Below are 18,772 nucleotides of genomic sequence, written 5' to 3'. Positions count from 1 at the left end.
GAGAGAGAGAGAGAGAGAGAGAGAGAGAGAGAGAGAGAGAGAATCTTCTAATATTTAGAAATTGGCAAAAGAGAGGAAGAACAACTGACAGAGAGTTGTGAAGGAGCTGCTGGAGAAGCAGGAAGAAAACTGAGGATGTGCAGTGTCATGGCAACCCAGACAGAGAATGTTTCAGTCTAGTCAGAGGGTCCAGCAATCAAATGCAGGGAGCAGGGGATGACTATGGATTTGACAAGATAGACGTCACTGGTGAAATGAATGAGAGTCATCTTCATGAGGAGAACTCTGATTAGAGTGGGTTTAGGAAAGCACTGGAGGAGAAAGATTGGGGTAGCAAAGATAGATAATACTTCTGAGGTGTATTGCTGTAAAAGGAAAGAGAAATGGGGCAATAACTGAGCAGACATTAGATTAAAGGGGGAGGGCTTTTAAGGTAGAAGATACTAGAATATGTTTGTGCATTTATGAGGATAATCCAGAGAAAAAGGAGGGAATCACAGGAGGGAAATCTTTTGAGATAGATTGGTTCCCTAGGTACAGGGAAAAGAATTTGCCTGATAAAGGAACAGGAACCCATCCATCATGTGAAATAGGCAATGAGGAGAGCATGTGGACGCAGGGCAGTTGAATGTGGCTCTTTCGGTGGGGAAATGAAGCATTTCTCATCTTGTCATTTCTATTTTCTTAATGAAGTAAAGCAAGGTGGTTAGCTGAAACTAAAGGAAAGCAGACGTGAAAGTTGAGGAGAAAAGAGGAGATGTGAAATACTTGTCTCAGCAAGTTGGAGAATTAATTGGCTAGGGATGTGAACAGGGTTTTCAGGCCGTCTTAAATGCCCATTTGGGCTTCACAGTCATTAATTAAAAGTAGACCACTCAGCTGGATCCTGTGATTTCATGTTTTGTCCTGAGCTCGCTGAGTGTGGAAGACGTAGGGTGTTAGGTGTCCAGGGTATCCGGTCCCTTCAGAGGAAACAAAGCTAAAGAAGATTAATCACCTAATGTTGCTCACTCAGCCTGTAGTTAGCATTTGCACTCAGCTCTTTCTCCAAAAATCTGTGTTCTTTCCAAGAAAGAGGCCAAGAAGAAAGGAAACACAAACAACTCAAGGTATCATTTTCACATGGTGGTTCCCCGAGTAGTTCAAAGTATTTTAACTGAATCCAATCCTGTGTGCTATCTATGTGCCATGGCAGCCTCCTCCCAGAGGCCAGACTCCTAAAACATTATCACAGCTCAGCATAGTAGCCATTGCACATCTAGATGAGCCAAAGACAATACATGATATTTTGTAAGAATTACATTTTGGTTCACTTTATTGGTTTAACTAACAAAGAAATGTTTAAATTATTCTATCAAGTTTTCTATTCAAGACAGGTTTATATTATTTTTAAATTTTGTTTCTCAAAGGTGCGGCCTTAAATTGAGCATCCTGTTCCTAATCACAGGTCAATGGACTGCTTGAGTCTCAAGAGAGCCAGGAAGGACCGTATCAGGGAGAGGGGACAGTAAATGGCACAGCGCTTAGAGCTGAGGAGATGGTGTAGCTCTAGGAATGACTACAGTGATTAACCCTTTGCTTCTTCCATCATCAGCCCAGTTCTTTCTAGTGCCTTGAACTCCATCTTCAGCAAGTGGGACCTCCCAGTTTTTACGCTGCCCTTCAACATCGCGGTGACCCTATACCTGGCGGCCACAGGCCACTACAACCTCTTCTTCCCCACAACACTAGTGGAGCCCGTGTCTTCGGTGCCCAACATCACCTGGACGGAGATCGAAGTGCCCTTGGTAAGTTACCCTGTGGCAGATGAGTTTGAACCCCCTGATCCCACTGCAGACCTTCTCTCTAACCGACTTGGGCATTCCCCAGGCTCTCCGCTGCTCTACATGCCCCTCCCTCACATGACAGGTCTGGTGGAGAAGAGGACGGGAAAGGGTCACTGCCACCTTCACATGGTCTTTCAACAAACCTTCATTGAAGCCCTAGCTGGTTTGGCTGGGTAGATAGAGAGTCAGCCCGCAGACTGAAGGTTCCCAGGTTTAATTTCAGTCAAGGGCATGTACCTCAGTTTCAGGCTCAATCCCCAGCCCTGGTCAGGGCACGTATGGGAAGCAACCAATCTCTCTCTCTCTCTCTCTCTCTCTCTCTCTCTTTCTCTTGCTCTTCCCCCTCCCTCCCTTCCACTCTCTCTAAAAAAATTAATGGACAAAATATCCTCAGGTGAGGATTAACAAAAAGAAAAAAAAGACATAAAACTTACTTCTTCCCTTCCATTCTCTCTAAAAATCAATGGAAAATCCTCAGGTGAGGATTAACAAAGCAAAAAAAAAAAATTTATTGAAGACCCAATCCATGCCCTATCCATGAGGCATGGTCCAAGTGATAGCTGCAGTGATGTGTGGTATTGCCAGAGAGAAAGGCCCCACCCATCTGTATTGTGTGACTACAGTTCATCACTGAGGGGGCCAGGGTGGAAAGGGCCACAGAGAAGAGATGGCTCTTGTTCACCTTCCAAATAAACAGTTAGAAAGTGGTAGAACCCAAATCCACGTACCCTGAAACCCAAACACACTCTCTGAGCTCCCCACCCAACCACCACTCTGACAACAGGCTTCTCTTCTACCATCCAGAGCTGATTTGAAGACTCAATGCCATTTCCCTCTTTCTCTTTAAAACAGTGAGGGGAGTGACTTCCTTTTTGTTGAACAGGCATGTTGTTGTTACATGAGGATTATCCAGAGTATGAGGAGCCTGGCGCTCAGTAAATTTCCACCACACACCTGACTTCCCCTCACACCAGGGTGTCAGCTATGGCCTGAAAAGCAGCGGGGAGGGGAGGCAGGCCTCCTGGGACCATAGTTCACCAAGTCCCTGTAGAAGGAATCTTCATTCTAAATCCAGGCTTCTTTCCAAGTCAGCTTGTTTCCTCATTCCTCTCATTCTTGGCTGCTTGGGCTTAAAATCTGTGTTCCCAGATGGAAGGTGGGAGCCCAGTTCCCCTCAGCATTCCTCAGACTTCAGGAAGTCGTGGAATATTTATTGAGTAGCTTTCCAGCCTGTTCCCCCACTTAAGCTGAGGTCCCTGGACTGGCACAAAGTGTTTCAGGTTCCTTTAAATAACACAGGGCCCCTACCCTGTCATTCCTTGCATAAGTCTGTAGGGTCTAGCCCAGACAGTGCTTGGTTATTAAAAGGCCACCTCCTCAGAGACAAGGGTGGACAACTCCTAAAAGCTCTGGGAGACTCCTCAAGCAAAAAAAATCAGACTAACTGCAGAATCCAGTCAAGTTGTGAAAAAAAGTACAAAATTTCACCAATGGGAGAAAGACAATGAACTCCCAACATCTACAATAGATTGTCAATAACTAGCCCATTGGTCCCCAAACTCTGTTGCACATCCAAAACCCCTGAGGCCCAGTTATGCTCCATACCAGTTAAATCAGGAAGTCTGGGAGGAGCCAGGCATCAACATTGTTTGTAAAGATATGTAGGTGGTTCCTGTGTATGCGAAGTTTAAAAACCACCGAGCTATTCAATACATGTTATTAAGCACCTATTAAGTACCCTGCCACAAGGGAGCCCTGTCCTCAAAAAGGTTATATGATCTGGTAGTGGAAATAAAAGAGTTTGCAGGATTTTAAAGCTGGAAGATCATCTGCTGGGCCATCCTCCTCATTAGAGAGGAGGGCACCAGAGCCTAGAATGAGGAGGTGACATGCCCATGGTCACACAACCTTGTACAGAGCCCCCCTGAAAGCTGTAGCCCTCAAGCCCCAGGCCAGGGCTCTCCCTACCCTGCCGATCTCCTTCCCTTCCTTTTTGCCCACAAAGGACAGCCAGAATGTGGGTGATTCAGCTTGAGCAGGAAAAGGCCAACTGACATCACTGCCAGTTAATCATCTTCAATTCCAGCATCACCAAATGACGCTGAGCTCAGGGACGGTTGGGCTTTGTGCTGTTCTTCAGATGTTCTTCACATTACTTTCTTCAATGCTGAGTGCTCCTCCTTCCCAGGGCCTCCTAGTCCCCAGGCTAACACTGAATGTGCAGCAGCCACCAAGAGACTAGGGGTCAAGCTCAGAGACTGTAGCTTGGGCTTGGCCACCAATGTGCTAAGTAACCTTTGGACCATCATCCATCAAAATGGCCTTGAATGGTCCCAATATTCCTGGAGTATTTCTAGGATTTCCCGTAGTTCACTGAAATCCCCAATGGTAATCTAGAGAGGAGGTTCCCTCAAAGTAGAAGCCATGTATCCCTCAGAAACACCCTGCCCAGCCCCTGGGTTGGGGAGCCCTGCTTGGCTTTGCATGAGCAATGCTCAGATGCCTGCAAGGTGGTGGAGTGAGGAGCTATTTGTTCCAGGTCACACCCTCCCATCTTCTCTCACTCACTGGAGGGCACAGCCATACTCCTGTTCAGCCCCATTACCCACCCACCCCCCAAGAATGGCTCAGTCCTGGCCCCAAGTCTGGTCTTTGCATGACTAGCCCACACTCCAGTGACCTGGATTCTATTTACTTTGCAGCTGCTACAAGCCATCCCCGTCGGGGTTGGCCAGGTGTACGGCTGCGACAATCCCTGGACAGGTGGTGTGTTCCTGGTGGCTCTGTTCATCTGCTCGCCACTCATCTGCTTGCATGCAGCCATTGGCTCCATCGTGGGGATGCTAGCAGGTAGGACAGCACCCCTCTCTGCAGGGATCATTTTCCCACGGTCATTCTCACACACACATAACAAATACTCTAGACTTGCTATCTTCACTGGAGTTCATAAACACTATCAGGTTACTTCTCCATTTCTTGACTCTCCAATGGGAGCAGATTGCAGTAGCAGGACACATGGAGAGATGCAAGGGGAACAAAGACCAGTAGGCTTGCAAACTGAGCCCCTAGAAGCTAAGGGGTAGAAGCAGAAGCTGATAGGCAGGGGTATAAGTGAGCCAACACTTTGAAATTTTGAGTAAGCTAAAAGAAAAAATAGTCTCAAAAATTGTATTGCCACTTGAAAATGTAATTTAGTATGTCTATATATATGTATATGTGTGTGCACACACCTATATATGTGTATGTGGACAACAGAGTCAGAAATTAGAGTTCGGGGCATTGGGAATAGGAACCTATTGACTCATTCCAATATTTTGCAAAAATGTCTTAGAAACAGAACTTTTAAAAAAAGTTATCTGGAAAAAATTTCAAACTTATCAAAAATAAAAGTAGCTCAAGAGGCACCCATAATCCTTTACCCAGATTCACCAATTGTTCACATCTCACGCATTTTGCTGTATTACTTCTCCATCTCCATATGTCTATGTATGCACATTCATGCTTTTTCTCAACCATTTGAAGCAGAATGTTTTCAATTGAAATCTTTCTTGCTAAAAATGTATCCTCTCTGGCCAAAGAGAGGGCTAGAGTCCCATGGCCTTGCCCCGCCCCCCCTGGAAGTAGCCATAGATCTGCATCAAATCTTTGAAAACCAGCTTGGAAACCACTGCTCTCTTCCCATTGCTGGTTTCCAGAGACCAGGCACCATCTGTAGAGGCTCCTTTGATGGGTAGCTATAGCAGGTGTCAGGGGGAACAGCTGGAATGAGGCCACCCTGGCCCCAGCACCAGCCACAAGATGCCTTTGTGCTGTGACCCAGAACCAACCAGAAACACCACACCTTATCCCACAGCCCTGACAGTGGCCACGCCCTTTGAGAGGATCTACATGGGCCTCTGGAGTTACAACTGCGTCCTCGCCTGCATTGCCATCGGGGGCATGTTCTACGCCCTCACCTGGCAGACCCACCTGCTGGCCCTCGTCTGTGGTAAGTATTTGGGAAAGCTGACAACCAAGTCACTCTGCTATTCCTCCCTCCCCGAAACCCACCTTTGGTGATGAAACCCATGGTGACCACTAATCAGAAGTGAGCAACAGTGATAGAAGGACCAGTGGCTTGGGTCTTTCACAGCTGGGCGACTTGAGGTGCCTCCTCCATCACATAGTGCATTCCTACTCTCAATAACTCTTCATTCAACAACGATTTGTAGGTCACCACTAAGTGCCAGACCCCAGGCGAGGCATGGAAGACACAGTAGTGTCATGAGGACATGGTCTAGCAAAAGAGGAGCCATTGCACAGTTATTAAGGTTGTGATGTCTAAAAAGATTGTTGGAAAGATCTAATGAGATGGTGTACTTGGGAGCATTGAGATCTAAGAAAAATATAATATAGCTCTATGGAAGCTTGAATGTGTAATAGTAAAGACAGAATGCTGTGTCCGAAGAGAAATTGAGCGCAATCATTATATCTGCACCCAGCACCACACTCTGTGCCATATAAACATATGAACCCTCTTAATCCTCCCAAGATCACTACCAGGCATAGATTGTCAACCCATTTTACAGATGAAGAAATGAGACTCAGAGGGATTAATGAACCTAGAACTCAGCTATTAATGGCAGAAGCAGGATTCAAACCCCAGTCCCATCTTTCCATCAGCCTTTCTGCCCTGGTTTGCTTACATTCTCTGGAAACAGCAGGATTTTAATAAGCAAAACTAGAGACAGGGCAGAATAGCATCCAGGAGAGCTTTTCTTTTGTTTTCTCCCACTTCAGTGTGGAAATGCTAAATGACTTCCATGCCCCTTATATCCCCCTCAGCATAGCACAAGGGTGGGCATGGAGACAGTGACCTCAGTAAATATTTGTTAAATAAAAAGCACCAGGTATTTTGAGGGTCAGACTGGGACTGCCTTTGGCCTTCAAAAAAGTGGCAGGTTCCTGTGGCTAGAACCTTCTGGGGAGGCTTCAGAGGGAGGTTGGGGTTCATCTCAACACTTTCAGAGTGGGATCTGGACAGGCAGAGAGGGGAGAAGGTGTTCTGGAAAGAGAAACAGAGAGAGCAAAGGGGCAGGGGCAGAAGGAGCTTGTCCAGAGGCACCAGGGGTGTGGCAGCTCTTCCTAACTGTCCTGGGGGCCCACATCCTGTGGTTGAACCCAGATAACTGGCTCCTAGGAATGAGCTCAGAGAACCAATAAGGTCCAACTCTGATGGGACTTGGTGAAAGTCCAATGGCATCATGGTTGCTCAGAATCTCGGACAGGAGGGGCCTTATCTGGAGCTTATATAGTCTGACCACTCACCCCACAGACAGGTAATCATTCTGGCCTGTGCTCGACCATCTCAAAGTCAGTGTGGACAAGTAAAAGATGCTTAGTGACCCCTGACTCTATGCAAGGCCACCATGGAAATGGGAGGGGATAAAAGGATATGTAAGTTTTACCCTCTGCCTTCAGAGAATGCACAGTCTGGTGGGAGATGGGCCACATGTCAAGATGTGGTGTAGACACTGAGGCTGCTGGAGACAGGCTGAGATCCCTGCTCTTGGAGAGGGTTAGGGGTGGGCCCTGGGAGTTGACTTGGTGATCCTTGTTCCTCTGCAGCCCTGTTCTGTGCGTACATGGGAGCAGCCCTCTCCAACATAATGGCAGTGGTAAGTTCAGACTCTCCTGAACACTGTGCCCTTCCCTAGCCAGGGCTTCAGGATGTTTGGAGTCTTGAGGAAGAATCCTGAGGGGTTATAGTAGCCAATACTCTGCACAATGCCTTTGTCAAGGTTTATCTAGGGTTTGTCCTGAGAAGCACTGGCAACTGGGTACAGTTGCCTCTGAAGTGTGCATGGTGTGTGTGTGTGTGTGTGTGTGTGTGTGTGTGTGTGTGTGTGTGTGTGATGCAACCAATAATGGAGAACAAGGATGCACAGATAGGATGGATGTTGGAAGCCATCATTTCTAGGCCAATTTTCAGCTCCATCATTAAAAGATTCTGGTGTGTCCAAAGATGACAACACCTCAAATTCATAGACCAACTCCTCTGTCCTTATGACTCCAGAAACCAATGCTGTCACTAGGAGAGGTGTCCCAATCTCAACCCCTACCACATCCTTCTCCCCCAGGGTCCCTGGAATCTAGGAACATTTTCAGACACCAGTGCTTTTGCTTCCAGGTTGGTGTACCACCAGGCACCTGGGCCTTCTGCCTCTCCGCCCTCATCTTCATGCTCCTGACAACCAACAACCCCGCCATCTACAAGCTGCCCCTCAGCAAGGTCACCTACCCAGAGGCCAACCGCATCTATTATCTGACCTTGAAAAGCACTGAAGAAGAGAAGTCCTCCAGCGGTGACTAGCCAAGTTCTAGGCAGAAATGCTCTTTGCCTGAACCTTGTTCTGCTCCCTGTGGTCTTGATTCTGGGTCAATCAGCTACAGCACCTCTTTCTTTGCCTCTCCTTGCACCTCTGCGGAACCAAACACCAACAACTCTCTTTCCAGATGCTGGTTTTCTCTCTCTGACCAAATTGCCATAGCTATCCATCATGTGACATTAGAGGAAGTTGGTAACAAGCTTACTGGAGTTAGAAGCAAGGCATGTGTTTTCAAAGTCATCGACTTAAAACAAGAACATTATTTGTTTGTATTTAGTATTTGGGGAAGGTGATTAAGAAATAATCTTGTTGGCATGTTTAACTAAATAATAGATGCTGTAAAATTGATCTTAATGAGTGGTGCCTGGGCAGACACAGAGTGAGTGAAAATTCAGGGGACACATGCAAAGAATTGAAGGCACCATAGTACACAGAGTTACTGGCTGATGGGCACATACAGCTTTGCATAAAACCTTACACTGATAACGTTTTAAAATTGAAATAGGGACAACTAGGGCACTGGAATTGTCTAAATAGGGAGTCTCAAACATTTAGTGGTCGGAGTAAAGGGCAAGGTGATATTCCATAGTAGGAAGGAATTAATTAATTAGAATCCTACATGTGACTTTTATTATAAAGGGTAAGTGTTTCTCAGTGTAACTCAAAACAGCAACATTGGGCAGAAATTTCAGTTGAGGGAAATACCTGAGCTCATTTGTGAATAGCTGGGGAAGTTTATTCCATTTTCTTATTTGCTTATGGGTATTGGAGGCTCTTTGAGATCTGATATTTCAATGGTTAACCTTGACTTTACATAAACAAACAATTATTCATTAATTTTATAATTTGCCTTCCCAATTAATACAGTAACTAGCTTGCATTTAGTCTTTAGTTATATATAGGTCAGGAGTTGACAAACTTTTTCTGGAAAGGGTCAAATAGTAAATATTTTTGGCTCTGGAGGCCATAGTCTCTTTTACAAATACTCAACTCTATCGTTGTAGTGAAAAATAGTCTGGGATGGTATATAAATGAATGGGAGTGGTTGAGTTCAAATAAGACTTTATCAAACAGGCAGCAAGCTAGATGTGGCCTCCGAGCAGTAGTATGTCAGTGCCTGCTACACATAGTCAACATAACAATGGCCAGGCATGGATGGGCAGTCAGCAGGCCCAAAAGACACCACCAGGTTCTATACCACAGACATGTACCTGCCGAGTGATAGTGTGAAAATTCTTAGGAAGTGGAAGGGACACAAGAAAGTGAGATTAGTATGACCAGACTCAGGAAGATGCACCCTCATGCCCTCAGAGAATGACAGACCCAGTGATGTGTACCGGCGGGTGCAGATTTATCCGTCCCTCCTTCCACACAGATGTCTGGGAACCACTCCTAAGGCTCACCGTCCTCCACTTCCTCACTCTGTTTCCCCCTCTGCCAGCGGGCTCACCACCGTGCAAGGAAGAAAAAACCATGACCCTTCGGAAGCCCAGGAGCTTCCAGCAGCAAGAGCCGGGAGGCTCACAGAAGCTCAGGGTTAGCAGGGAGTGTGAAGGCCAGGTAGTCCCCCATCCTGTGATGCAGAGGCCTCTATAGGAAGCTCGGGGGCTCCGTTCCCAGCCAGGCTTCCAGCCAGGGCACAATTACCCAAAATCGAAGGGAGACCCCAAGGTATTCTAACAAGAGATAACAGAATCAGAGATACCCCACTAATTGCCCTAGGAAATCGCCTCTTCTCGCCATTAAGCCCTTGAGAAGCTCCACCCAGGAACTGAACTGTCTTTTATTGGATTTCTGGGAGAGGAAAACTAGTTGGATATGAAAATTCTTTCAGCTCACTTGGGTAATTTTATCTCCTCCCCCTCTCTTCTCTTCCCTCCCCACTTCATAGTTTGTCATCTATGAGGTACCACTTGGATCACAGGGATCTAGGTTTTGTGGGGGGTTTTTCCTCCCAAATTTCCACTTTAACAACCCCCCTGTCCCCCAGGAATGAAGAATTTAAGTGTATTACAAGATGCCAAACTCATTTGAAGACAAATGGATAAAAGTTAAGTTAGTCAGAAAAAGGAAAAAAATATGCCCAGCAAGTCTGGAAAAACCACAGGGCCCCAGAAAGTCTATTATACACTGTGACCAAAATGGCCAGATATTTACGTAGAAATAGAAAAACAAATTATCTGCTAGTTTGAGCAGAAGTAAAAATCCCCAGGCCTCTGAGAAGTCTGCCCCGTGCAGATCACACTGTCTACAGGCCACGGACAGATGCCCAGATGTCCTCTGAAGTAGCCCAAATAGTCTCTCAAGGGACAGGAGAGCTCCTGTAGTGACCTTGCCCCACCTCACCAGCACTTCCCCATCTCACTGACACCCTGAATGAGTAGAGGCAGGAGACCTAAACTTACACATTCTCACCACCAGCATGAGGTTGCAAGAGGGCAGGCCACTGATATTGTCTACTATCACCCCGAATACCAACAGAGGCTTTTGGAAAGCTGAACATAAGTATTTGTGGCTGAACATTAATAAGCAGTCATTAAAGAGAGAAGAAATATAAGTGTGGGACTGGGGAGAAGGGGACTTTAGAGGAAGCACTGTCTTAAAATCTCTTTTTTTATCACGCACACCCCTTTTCCCTGTCCCCTCCCCAAATCTTATCATCTCCTCTCCCTCTGGCCTCACCATCTCCCCCTCCCATTTCATCTTCTCTGCCACATGGAGGAGTTTTATTGTCAGCGTGGAACAGCATTGTCCTGCTGTATTTTTAAATCATGGATCTCAAATCATCTTTCCAATCACTTTTATAATAATTGACATAATCAAGTTTTCTACTTCTTCTTGGTCAAACTTGAGAGTTTGTTTGCTGGGAAATAATCTATTTTCTTTAGTTTTAAATTTTTGATGCCATAGAGTTATTTATAATGTTTTCATACTATTCAATCTCTTGTGTATCTGTGGCTTTGTCTCCTTTGTAATTTCTAATCTTATGTGATTTTGCTCTCTCTTTTCCTTAATCAGGTTTGTGAGAGATTCGTCCATTTTTTTGGCTTTGACAAGGAAGCAGTTTGGAATTAATTTGTTATTTCTACTTGTTGTAGTTTGTTCTTTATTTTATTGATTTTTTTCTTGTTTTCTGGTGTTTTGTTTAAATGTTCTTTTTTTTGCAAGTGTTTTAAAATTGATGTAAAATTTCTTCATTTTAGATCTTTTTCCTTTAATGACAAAGGCATTTAAGGCTATTAATTTTCCCCTGAGTACACCTTTAGCTGTGTACTGTAGGTTTTGAAATTAAATATTCTACTTTTATCAGTTTTTAAATAGTTTGTAATTTTAGTTTTGATTTCTCTTTGATCTAAGGATTATTTAAGAATGTGTTTCTTAATTTCCAGCACTTAGGATCTTTTTGATACTTTTAAACTTTCTTAACCTAGTTTTATTGGATTAAGACAGAGAATATGGCCTGTAAAACCTCTATTTTAAAATTTTATGAAATTTCTTTGTAGCCAATTACTTGATTGATTTTGGACATAGAAAATGCAAATTTTTATTTGAAAGAAAGACATTAAATTGATTTATTAATTGCATCATTCAATTATTCTATGTGCTTATTTATTTTTTGTCCATGGGATTTTAATTATGAAATGGGTTTATTAAAATTCAACTATAATTGTATAGCTTACTAAACTCTTTTGTATTTGTAAAACCTTTGCCTCATATATGTAGCAGCTATGTTGTTTGATGCCTATTGACTATCATTGATTCTTCATCAATTTTAACTTTTACTATTACAACTGCTCATTTTATGCTCATTAGTGCTTTTAACCTCATATCAGCTTATAAATGTTGCCACACCTACTTTCTGATATTTTCTTACACCTTTGTTTTAACCATTATTATTTTCTTTAAACTATATATCTTAAAAATAACATAGAGCAATGTTTTGTATTTAACCTAATCTAAGTGTTTCTGTAATTTAGTAGGATAATTGAACCCCTTCATATTTATTGTAACAATCAATATGCTTCTTTTATTTATTCCACTTTGTTTTTACTATTTACTTTTTGTTTTCCGAACTTTTCTCCTTTTGCACATTCGATTATGTTACTATCTTTTTCTTTCCTTTGTTCACTTGGAAGCTCTGCTATATTCCTTCTATTCCACTAGTGGTCACTGTTTCTTTCCCAATGCTCATAAGCAAAACTGTATTTCTCTGTTGTTATATAAAAGCAAGACACCAAATAGTTTACCCACACAAGCTACCCCATTTTGCCAATGCTCCTTGCTCACCCTGTGGAATGAAAACCTTTATACTACTTTCACTCCTCCCCAAGGTCCCCATCCCTAACACACTTACTTCTCCAATATTTTCCACCTCTAGATTTTGCCGAGATCATTATTTCTTTTTCCCCTTGCAATATTTCTCTTTAAAAAAAAAGGGGGGGGAATTCTATCATTGTGGCTTTGGAGTTTACTATTTATATTGGGCATGTTACCTTATATCACTGTTTTCTCTATTCATCACCTTCCCCTGTTTTGTGATCTTGGTTCTTATTCATTAATTACCTGTTTAGAAGTCCTTCTTTTTTGTTTTCTTCAAATAATATATGACAGAATACAGGTGACACGTTCTCTGACTGTTTTCATGTCCACATTTTCTTTCTCCTGCTAAGTGAATGGCATTTCAGCTGGGGTGTCTGGGCTATAGCCTTTCCCCTCAGTTGTGTGGAGGTGTTGTGTCTTCATTTTCTGGCTGCCAAGTGTTACAAATAAGAAATCTAATGTCAATATCATCCTTTCATTTTATAAACAACCTGCTCTTTCTTTCTAGAAGGTTGTAAGGTTTTCTCCTTATCTTTGGAGTTCAGGGATTTTATGAAGTTAAGCCTAAGTCTTTTCCCATAAATACTGCCTTTCAAGCTGCAAACTCAAGTCTTTCTTCAGCTAACGTTTGTCTGGTTAGTGCTTTTCCTCTCTCTCTCTTCCTTTTTCTATTTCTGGAATGCCTATTATTCATTTGTCAGTTCTCCTTGGTCTCTGCTCCAAGTTGCTCTTCTCCTTCGCAATGTTTACCATTTGTATTTTTGCTCTGCTTTGAGATATTTCTTCCACCTGATCTTCTAGACCACTGACTCAGACCCCAACAGTAGCCTGTCTTTTCTTCAATTCAACAGATAAGTTGAATATTTTAGTTCAAAAATCATGTTTTTCATTTCACAGTATCTTTGGGATGGGAGTCACAATTGAATCTCCACGTGTGTTTCTATCATTCTTTTGTTGTTGTCTTATCTCCTCTTGCTCTGTAAATCAGATACAGCTTCTGGTAACTCGTGGCCCCAAATGTCTGTCGTTCCCCTTATTCCCTGACTAATGGGCCCCTGTATTGGTAGCTCAAGAACACTTGCCAACTTGCATGAGCCAAGGCCCTAGAAACTCTGCCTTGTGGCCTGACCTCATTCACTCATTCACCCAGGTGACATTGTATGAGGAACTATTAATATGTTACTCAGGCCCCCACTTGACAACAAACCAGGAAAGACTCAGACCAGTTCCTGCCTTCAAGGAATTCATTTTATGGGGATTTGCCTGGCCAGGTGAGTAGTCTCACCTGAGGTGAAGATGTAGATCACACCACAGATTGCCTGAGCCACATAAGTTAACAGCACCTGTTTCATTATTTTGAGTGAATCATCTGTTGGGTTGGTATCCTATTCAGAAAAAGTATCAAGGAGGATTTTAAGGGTCCTGGAAATTTTCTGTGCCTATTCTCCTCTTGTCTTCTATCTTGCCATTACCTGTGCCCAAACATTCCCAGCCATCCTTTATATTTGAACCTGTTAAAATATAAACAGTTCTGGGAAGATAACACAGTAAGCATGATCAGTCATTTGCATCTTAGGTTGAAGGAATGATTTCTGGGAATAGATTGAATGAAAAAGGAGGGGAGGGTACAAAGGAAAAAATAGGTAGCACATTTTAAGAGTCTTTGGCAAGGAAGGGTCTGCTGAGTGACTAAGGTCTGAAGCCCCCTTGGCTCATCAGGAATGCTAGTGAAGGTGCTGTATTTGGCTTAGAGAAAAGAAGAAATGACTGGGTCTATAGTATGAGGTAACACATGTGGTAACTCAAAGTTACTTTGGAACATGGAGCAAGATCCACTAGGAGGGAATGATAAGCAGGCAGACTTTGAATCAGTGGAGAGGGGTGCTTTTTAACACTGGAAGTTGTCCTGTGAAACCCTGAGTTTCCTGCTCTGGCAGTGCAGGCCAGGAACCAGAGGCCTGTTGGGGATGCTTGCTTTGGTGGGGGTAGACCAGATAACCACTGTAGACTTCCTCTTCCAAGTTTCAGTGATTCCATGGCCCTGGGTGACTACAGAGGAATGAGGAAGAGATATTACTGAGGTGGCAAAAAGTTAAGAACATAGAGATGGAATGTACCCAAAATATACCATTGTTGCCTTTGCAGCTTGTCCTAGGGCTTAACTGGCTAGCCATGGGGTCAGTTTGTTTTTTGCACTGGCATCTCCATGCTCACCATGTTTTTTTGTGTGGATGCAAGGTGAGGGACCAACATGACTCAGCTGTGTCCTAGGGCTTAACTGGCTAGCCATGGGGTCAGTTTACCAAAATGCTCACCATGGTTTTTTGTGTGGATGCAAGGTGAGGGTCCAACATGACTCAGCTATGCCTTGTCCTTCACCTTCTCCTCATCACTCTCCTCTCTCAGGTGGTTCTTCTGGTCAATCCTCTAATATCTGCCCATCAAGATACTCAATCTTCCTGGCCTGTACCTGTGGCTACATCAAACCCATGTGCTTCCATTTTTTGTGCTTCCTGTAAGAGTCTTTGCTTTCTTGGGTCATAAGGCTGCAAGGGCTTGGGGACAGCTATAATATAAAACCAGTTAGGGGTTGGTAGTTTCAGGGTGACTATGATTTCTACTCAATAAACCTCAGTCTCATTTGGCAATTTTAAAGGCATTTGTGTGTATGTTTTTTAATATATTTTTAGTGATTTCTAAGAGGAAGGGAGAGGGAGAGCGAGATAGAAACATCAATTATGAAAATCATTGATCAACTGCCTCCTGCATGCTCCCTGCTAGGGTTGAGTCCAAAACCCGGGCATGTGCCCTGACCAGGAATTGAACCGTGGCCTCCTGGCTTATAGGTTGGTGCTCAACCACTGAACCACACCAGCTGGGCATTTTTTTATGTGAGATTATTTTTAACTTGCCTGCCTTTTCCTGCCTCTTGCCATTCTGAGAAAATAGACAAATCCATAGGGAATCCTTCTGTCCTTCCAATGTCCCAAAGAGGGAAGTGAAGAGATTACCAGAAAAGTCCTCTTAAAGTATGTGAGTCAATAATTAGGAGCCCCCAGCCCTCTCCTACAGCTGCACAGGCTGCTGGAACAGATGAAGTAAAGGAAGTAGCTCTTTAGAGAACATTTAGCTCAGCTTGCATTTATTCCTCATAAACTCTGGCCTCTTCCTCTGGAAGAATCCAACTTCTCCAAGTTTAGACTCTGGTGGTCAATGCAGCCTCCTCCCTCTGAGATGTAGAGTTGAAGGGAGCCATGAGCATTGGAAACTTAGTTCTGAAGTGAATTCTGATTAACTGAGCCTCAGGGGAATAATCTGTAGGTACAGGCAGATATCTTGGGGAGTTGTTGGTTAATTTTTTTTAGTTTTGAATTATTTCATATCCCAGAAGGAGGAACAAAAGTTGCCAAAACAAAACCCGAAAGCCCTCCTGTATATCATTACATTTGTGACACCCAATAAAAGGCCAAGGAAAGTTCTGGGCCATTGTACACCAGTCTTTGATAGGGCCTGTCAGAAACAAGGTTCCATCTTATTCTTCTGCTTTCCAGGAGGGCAGTTGGTTGCCCACCCTGTGTCTAGTATGTGTGACTGATACTCACTACACTTCCATTTGGCTCATGGAGTAGCATGTGAACTCCCTGGATGGTTCTTCTGGAATAGACATTTCCTGTCTTTTCAAACTCCTGTTGCTTCTGGTGCAGATGCCTAGGGGGCTGGAGTGAGGGAACCACAAGAATTTCAGGAGCTGCCAGTGCAAGAAGGCAAGGGATGGGCATCCAAGGCTGAACCAAGAGACCAGTAATCTGGGGAATAAGAAAAAGTGTCGTCAGCAGACAGCCATGGGCGCTGAACTTTCAACACCAAGGGAGGGCCCTCTGTGCAGGAAACAGGTCTGCAGTCAGCTCCCACCTGTCCCTGGAATGTGGGGCCTGCCTGGTTCCTCACCCCCACCCCACCCTCACCTTTGTTTGCTTTCCTCCTTTTGAAGGTCCTCCGTGATCAGATCAAGACCCCTCTTTGGCAGTTCCAAAACACCTGGCACAGTGGTTAGGGGGGTTTGACGTCAGTGGGGAGTTTGTCTACTCAGGTGTAGCTAATTTCTGCAGCGTGAGGTTCTGTTTCTGAGCTTGGGTAGGCCACCTCACACCCTGTCACAGAGTCGGGGAAGGGGGAGAGGAGAAGGATACACAAGCCCAAGGGAGGGGAGGGTAATGCTTGACCTATCATACCACAAAGCCAAACAAAACATGTTTTGATTGGGCCCCCTCTCCAAACCCCAGCCTTCTAGATCCCACAGCCTCATGGGACTTGGGAGGGCTGGCTTCCCTGATATATAGAGCTCGGCATCCTTTCTGGAGGTGGGGGTTAGGTCATTCCCTTCTTGCTCTGAGAGGGTCCCATGGTGAGTCCCCAGGACACCAGTCAGTGGAAGGCAGAAGGAGGAAAGGTCTGAAAGTTTCCACAGAACCAGAAAGACAGCATCCAGTGTTGGGCTGTACATAAATTTCCATCAAGATGCTGATGGCAACACTGTTCCCCAGCCTGTGGCCTGCCTGCATGGGGAATTGAGAGAGTTTATTGAGGTTAGAAAGCAAATTGGCCCCCTGAGGAGACAACTCTTAGATGATTGCTTTAAAGGCAAATACTGGAGCGAGAATTCTAATGAGAGGAGTAACTGATGGTAACGCCTGAAGGAGGACATGAAAGCTACTGCTAGAGCGTCCCCGGCTCTGCCCCTTTAAAGGAAACCTGCCTGATCAAACCAGGTCAGGGAACCATGGTAGCAGGAGCTGGGATTGCCTGGGGAGTTTAGAAAGTAATCCTTTGTCGGGAAGGCCAGAGAGAGCATTTGTCTTTTCTCTCCCTCGTCCTCCATGGTACCCTTCCTCAACTGGAAGGCATGTGCCAGGCATAGGGTTAGGAAATGCAAAGAGAATTTACAGAAAGTCAGCAAGAGGATGGGCTGGAGGGCTTCAGGAATTGAAGGGGTTTGGGTTTAGGGAGAAGTCCAACGCCTGGAGTTGAGGACCAGAGACACTGCCCAATCAGAAAGAAGCTTCTTCCTAAACCTCAATGGTCTAGATTCCGCCAGCCTGTGCAGGACATCAAAAGGAGCCCAGGTAAGAGGTCCCAGGGGAGAGAAATGGACCAGGTAGACCCCCTAGGCAACAGGATCATCTGTCTTTTCAGAGGCAGAGAAAGAAAAAAGGCTGGTCTTTTTCTGTTCCTTTCTTCTGTTGGGCTCTTGTGTCTGGGGGAGGCCAGTCTTGAGACAGGAATCTTTACTAAGAATTCTAAAGTGAATTTAGATTCCGGAAGCTTCAAACTGGAAGAGCTCTTTTAAAAATAATAATGCAAACCCCTCACTTTGTAGATGAGGAAACCACAGCTTGTCCAGGGAACTGACCAGATCATAAAAGAGCCTGGACACAGGTCCAGCTGTCCTAACTCCCACCCCTGAGCTCTTCTTGCTCACCTGGTGGTGGAACTAAGTGAATCCATCAGCCTTCGAATCCCCTTACTGCCACACCTGCCCACTGGGTGAGCCTCGTATTATTTGTCATCCTTTCCACAACTCTGTAACTCATGGCTCTGATAGGATGGTCCCCAGGGAAGCACCATGTTGAGTTGAGCTGTGGGGTATTAATGGGGTGGATTTGAACACCTTCCTCCTAAGAGTCATTACCTGCTGCTTCCAGGGCAACGGCACCTGGTCCAGGCATCTAAGCCGCTCTCCTCGGGTCCTGATGCCTTCCACAGGCATGCCTATAGAACGAGACCATCTCAGTATCCACAAATATCTTAATATCCCAGTGTAACAACCTGTTTTCTTGGTGGCTCTCTCTTACATAGCCATCTTAGGTTACCGTAGACCTACTCTGAGTAGCTACAGAGAGTGGATATTTCTGGAAGACAGATAGCAGTGTCTTAAGAAATGACATTCTAGGAAACTGAAGCTATCTAATCAGAGAATGGACAACCTGTCAGGTATGTGATCTCCTCCAAAACTGGCACCAAAGGATATGAGCCTCGGTGAACTTGCTGAGCGAAGACTATCCTGTGAGGCTTGGAAGTGCCCATGGCCAGGCCTCTGCCTGCTGTCAACCCCCAGCCTTGACATACCCCTCCTCTCAAACTTGTGCAGCATCCACATCTTTCTTAAGGTTAGAGGGGGAAAATAAGTTTACTATCAAGTGCCAGTGCTAACTAATTGGTTGATTGTCGGTGTTGAGAAGAATTCTGAGGCTGTACTGA

The 18,772-nt window shown here is 44.7% G+C and overlaps 1 protein-coding gene across 3 annotated transcripts in view; it reads left to right on the top strand.

Moving 5' to 3' along the window:
- The window catches only part of SLC14A2 (solute carrier family 14 (urea transporter), member 2), a 380,773-nt gene that overhangs the window by 344,271 nt on the left and 17,730 nt on the right, over positions 1–18,772 (top strand). The window contains exons 8-12 of one of the 3 annotated variants that reach the window (XM_005865757.2): positions 1,595–1,787; positions 4,529–4,676; positions 5,680–5,814; positions 7,434–7,483; positions 7,996–8,170. In XM_005865757.2, coding sequence (XP_005865819.1) covers positions 1,595–1,787; positions 4,529–4,676; positions 5,680–5,814; positions 7,434–7,483; positions 7,996–8,170 — 701 coding nt within the window. Of the gene's footprint in view, positions 1–1,594; positions 1,788–4,528; positions 4,677–5,679; positions 5,815–7,433; positions 7,484–7,995; positions 8,171–16,861; positions 17,638–18,772 lie in introns of those variants that run through there. The other 2 variants (XM_014539277.1, XM_014539278.1) reach the window with 2 other exon arrangements.

This window comes from Myotis brandtii, unplaced genomic scaffold (assembly GCF_000412655.1).
Source record: "Myotis brandtii unplaced genomic scaffold, ASM41265v1 scaffold212, whole genome shotgun sequence".
NCBI classification, from domain to species: domain Eukaryota; kingdom Metazoa; phylum Chordata; class Mammalia; order Chiroptera; family Vespertilionidae; genus Myotis; species Myotis brandtii.
The sequence above is the reverse complement of the archived record's forward strand: the minus strand, read 5'-3'. Positions and strand labels throughout refer to the sequence as shown.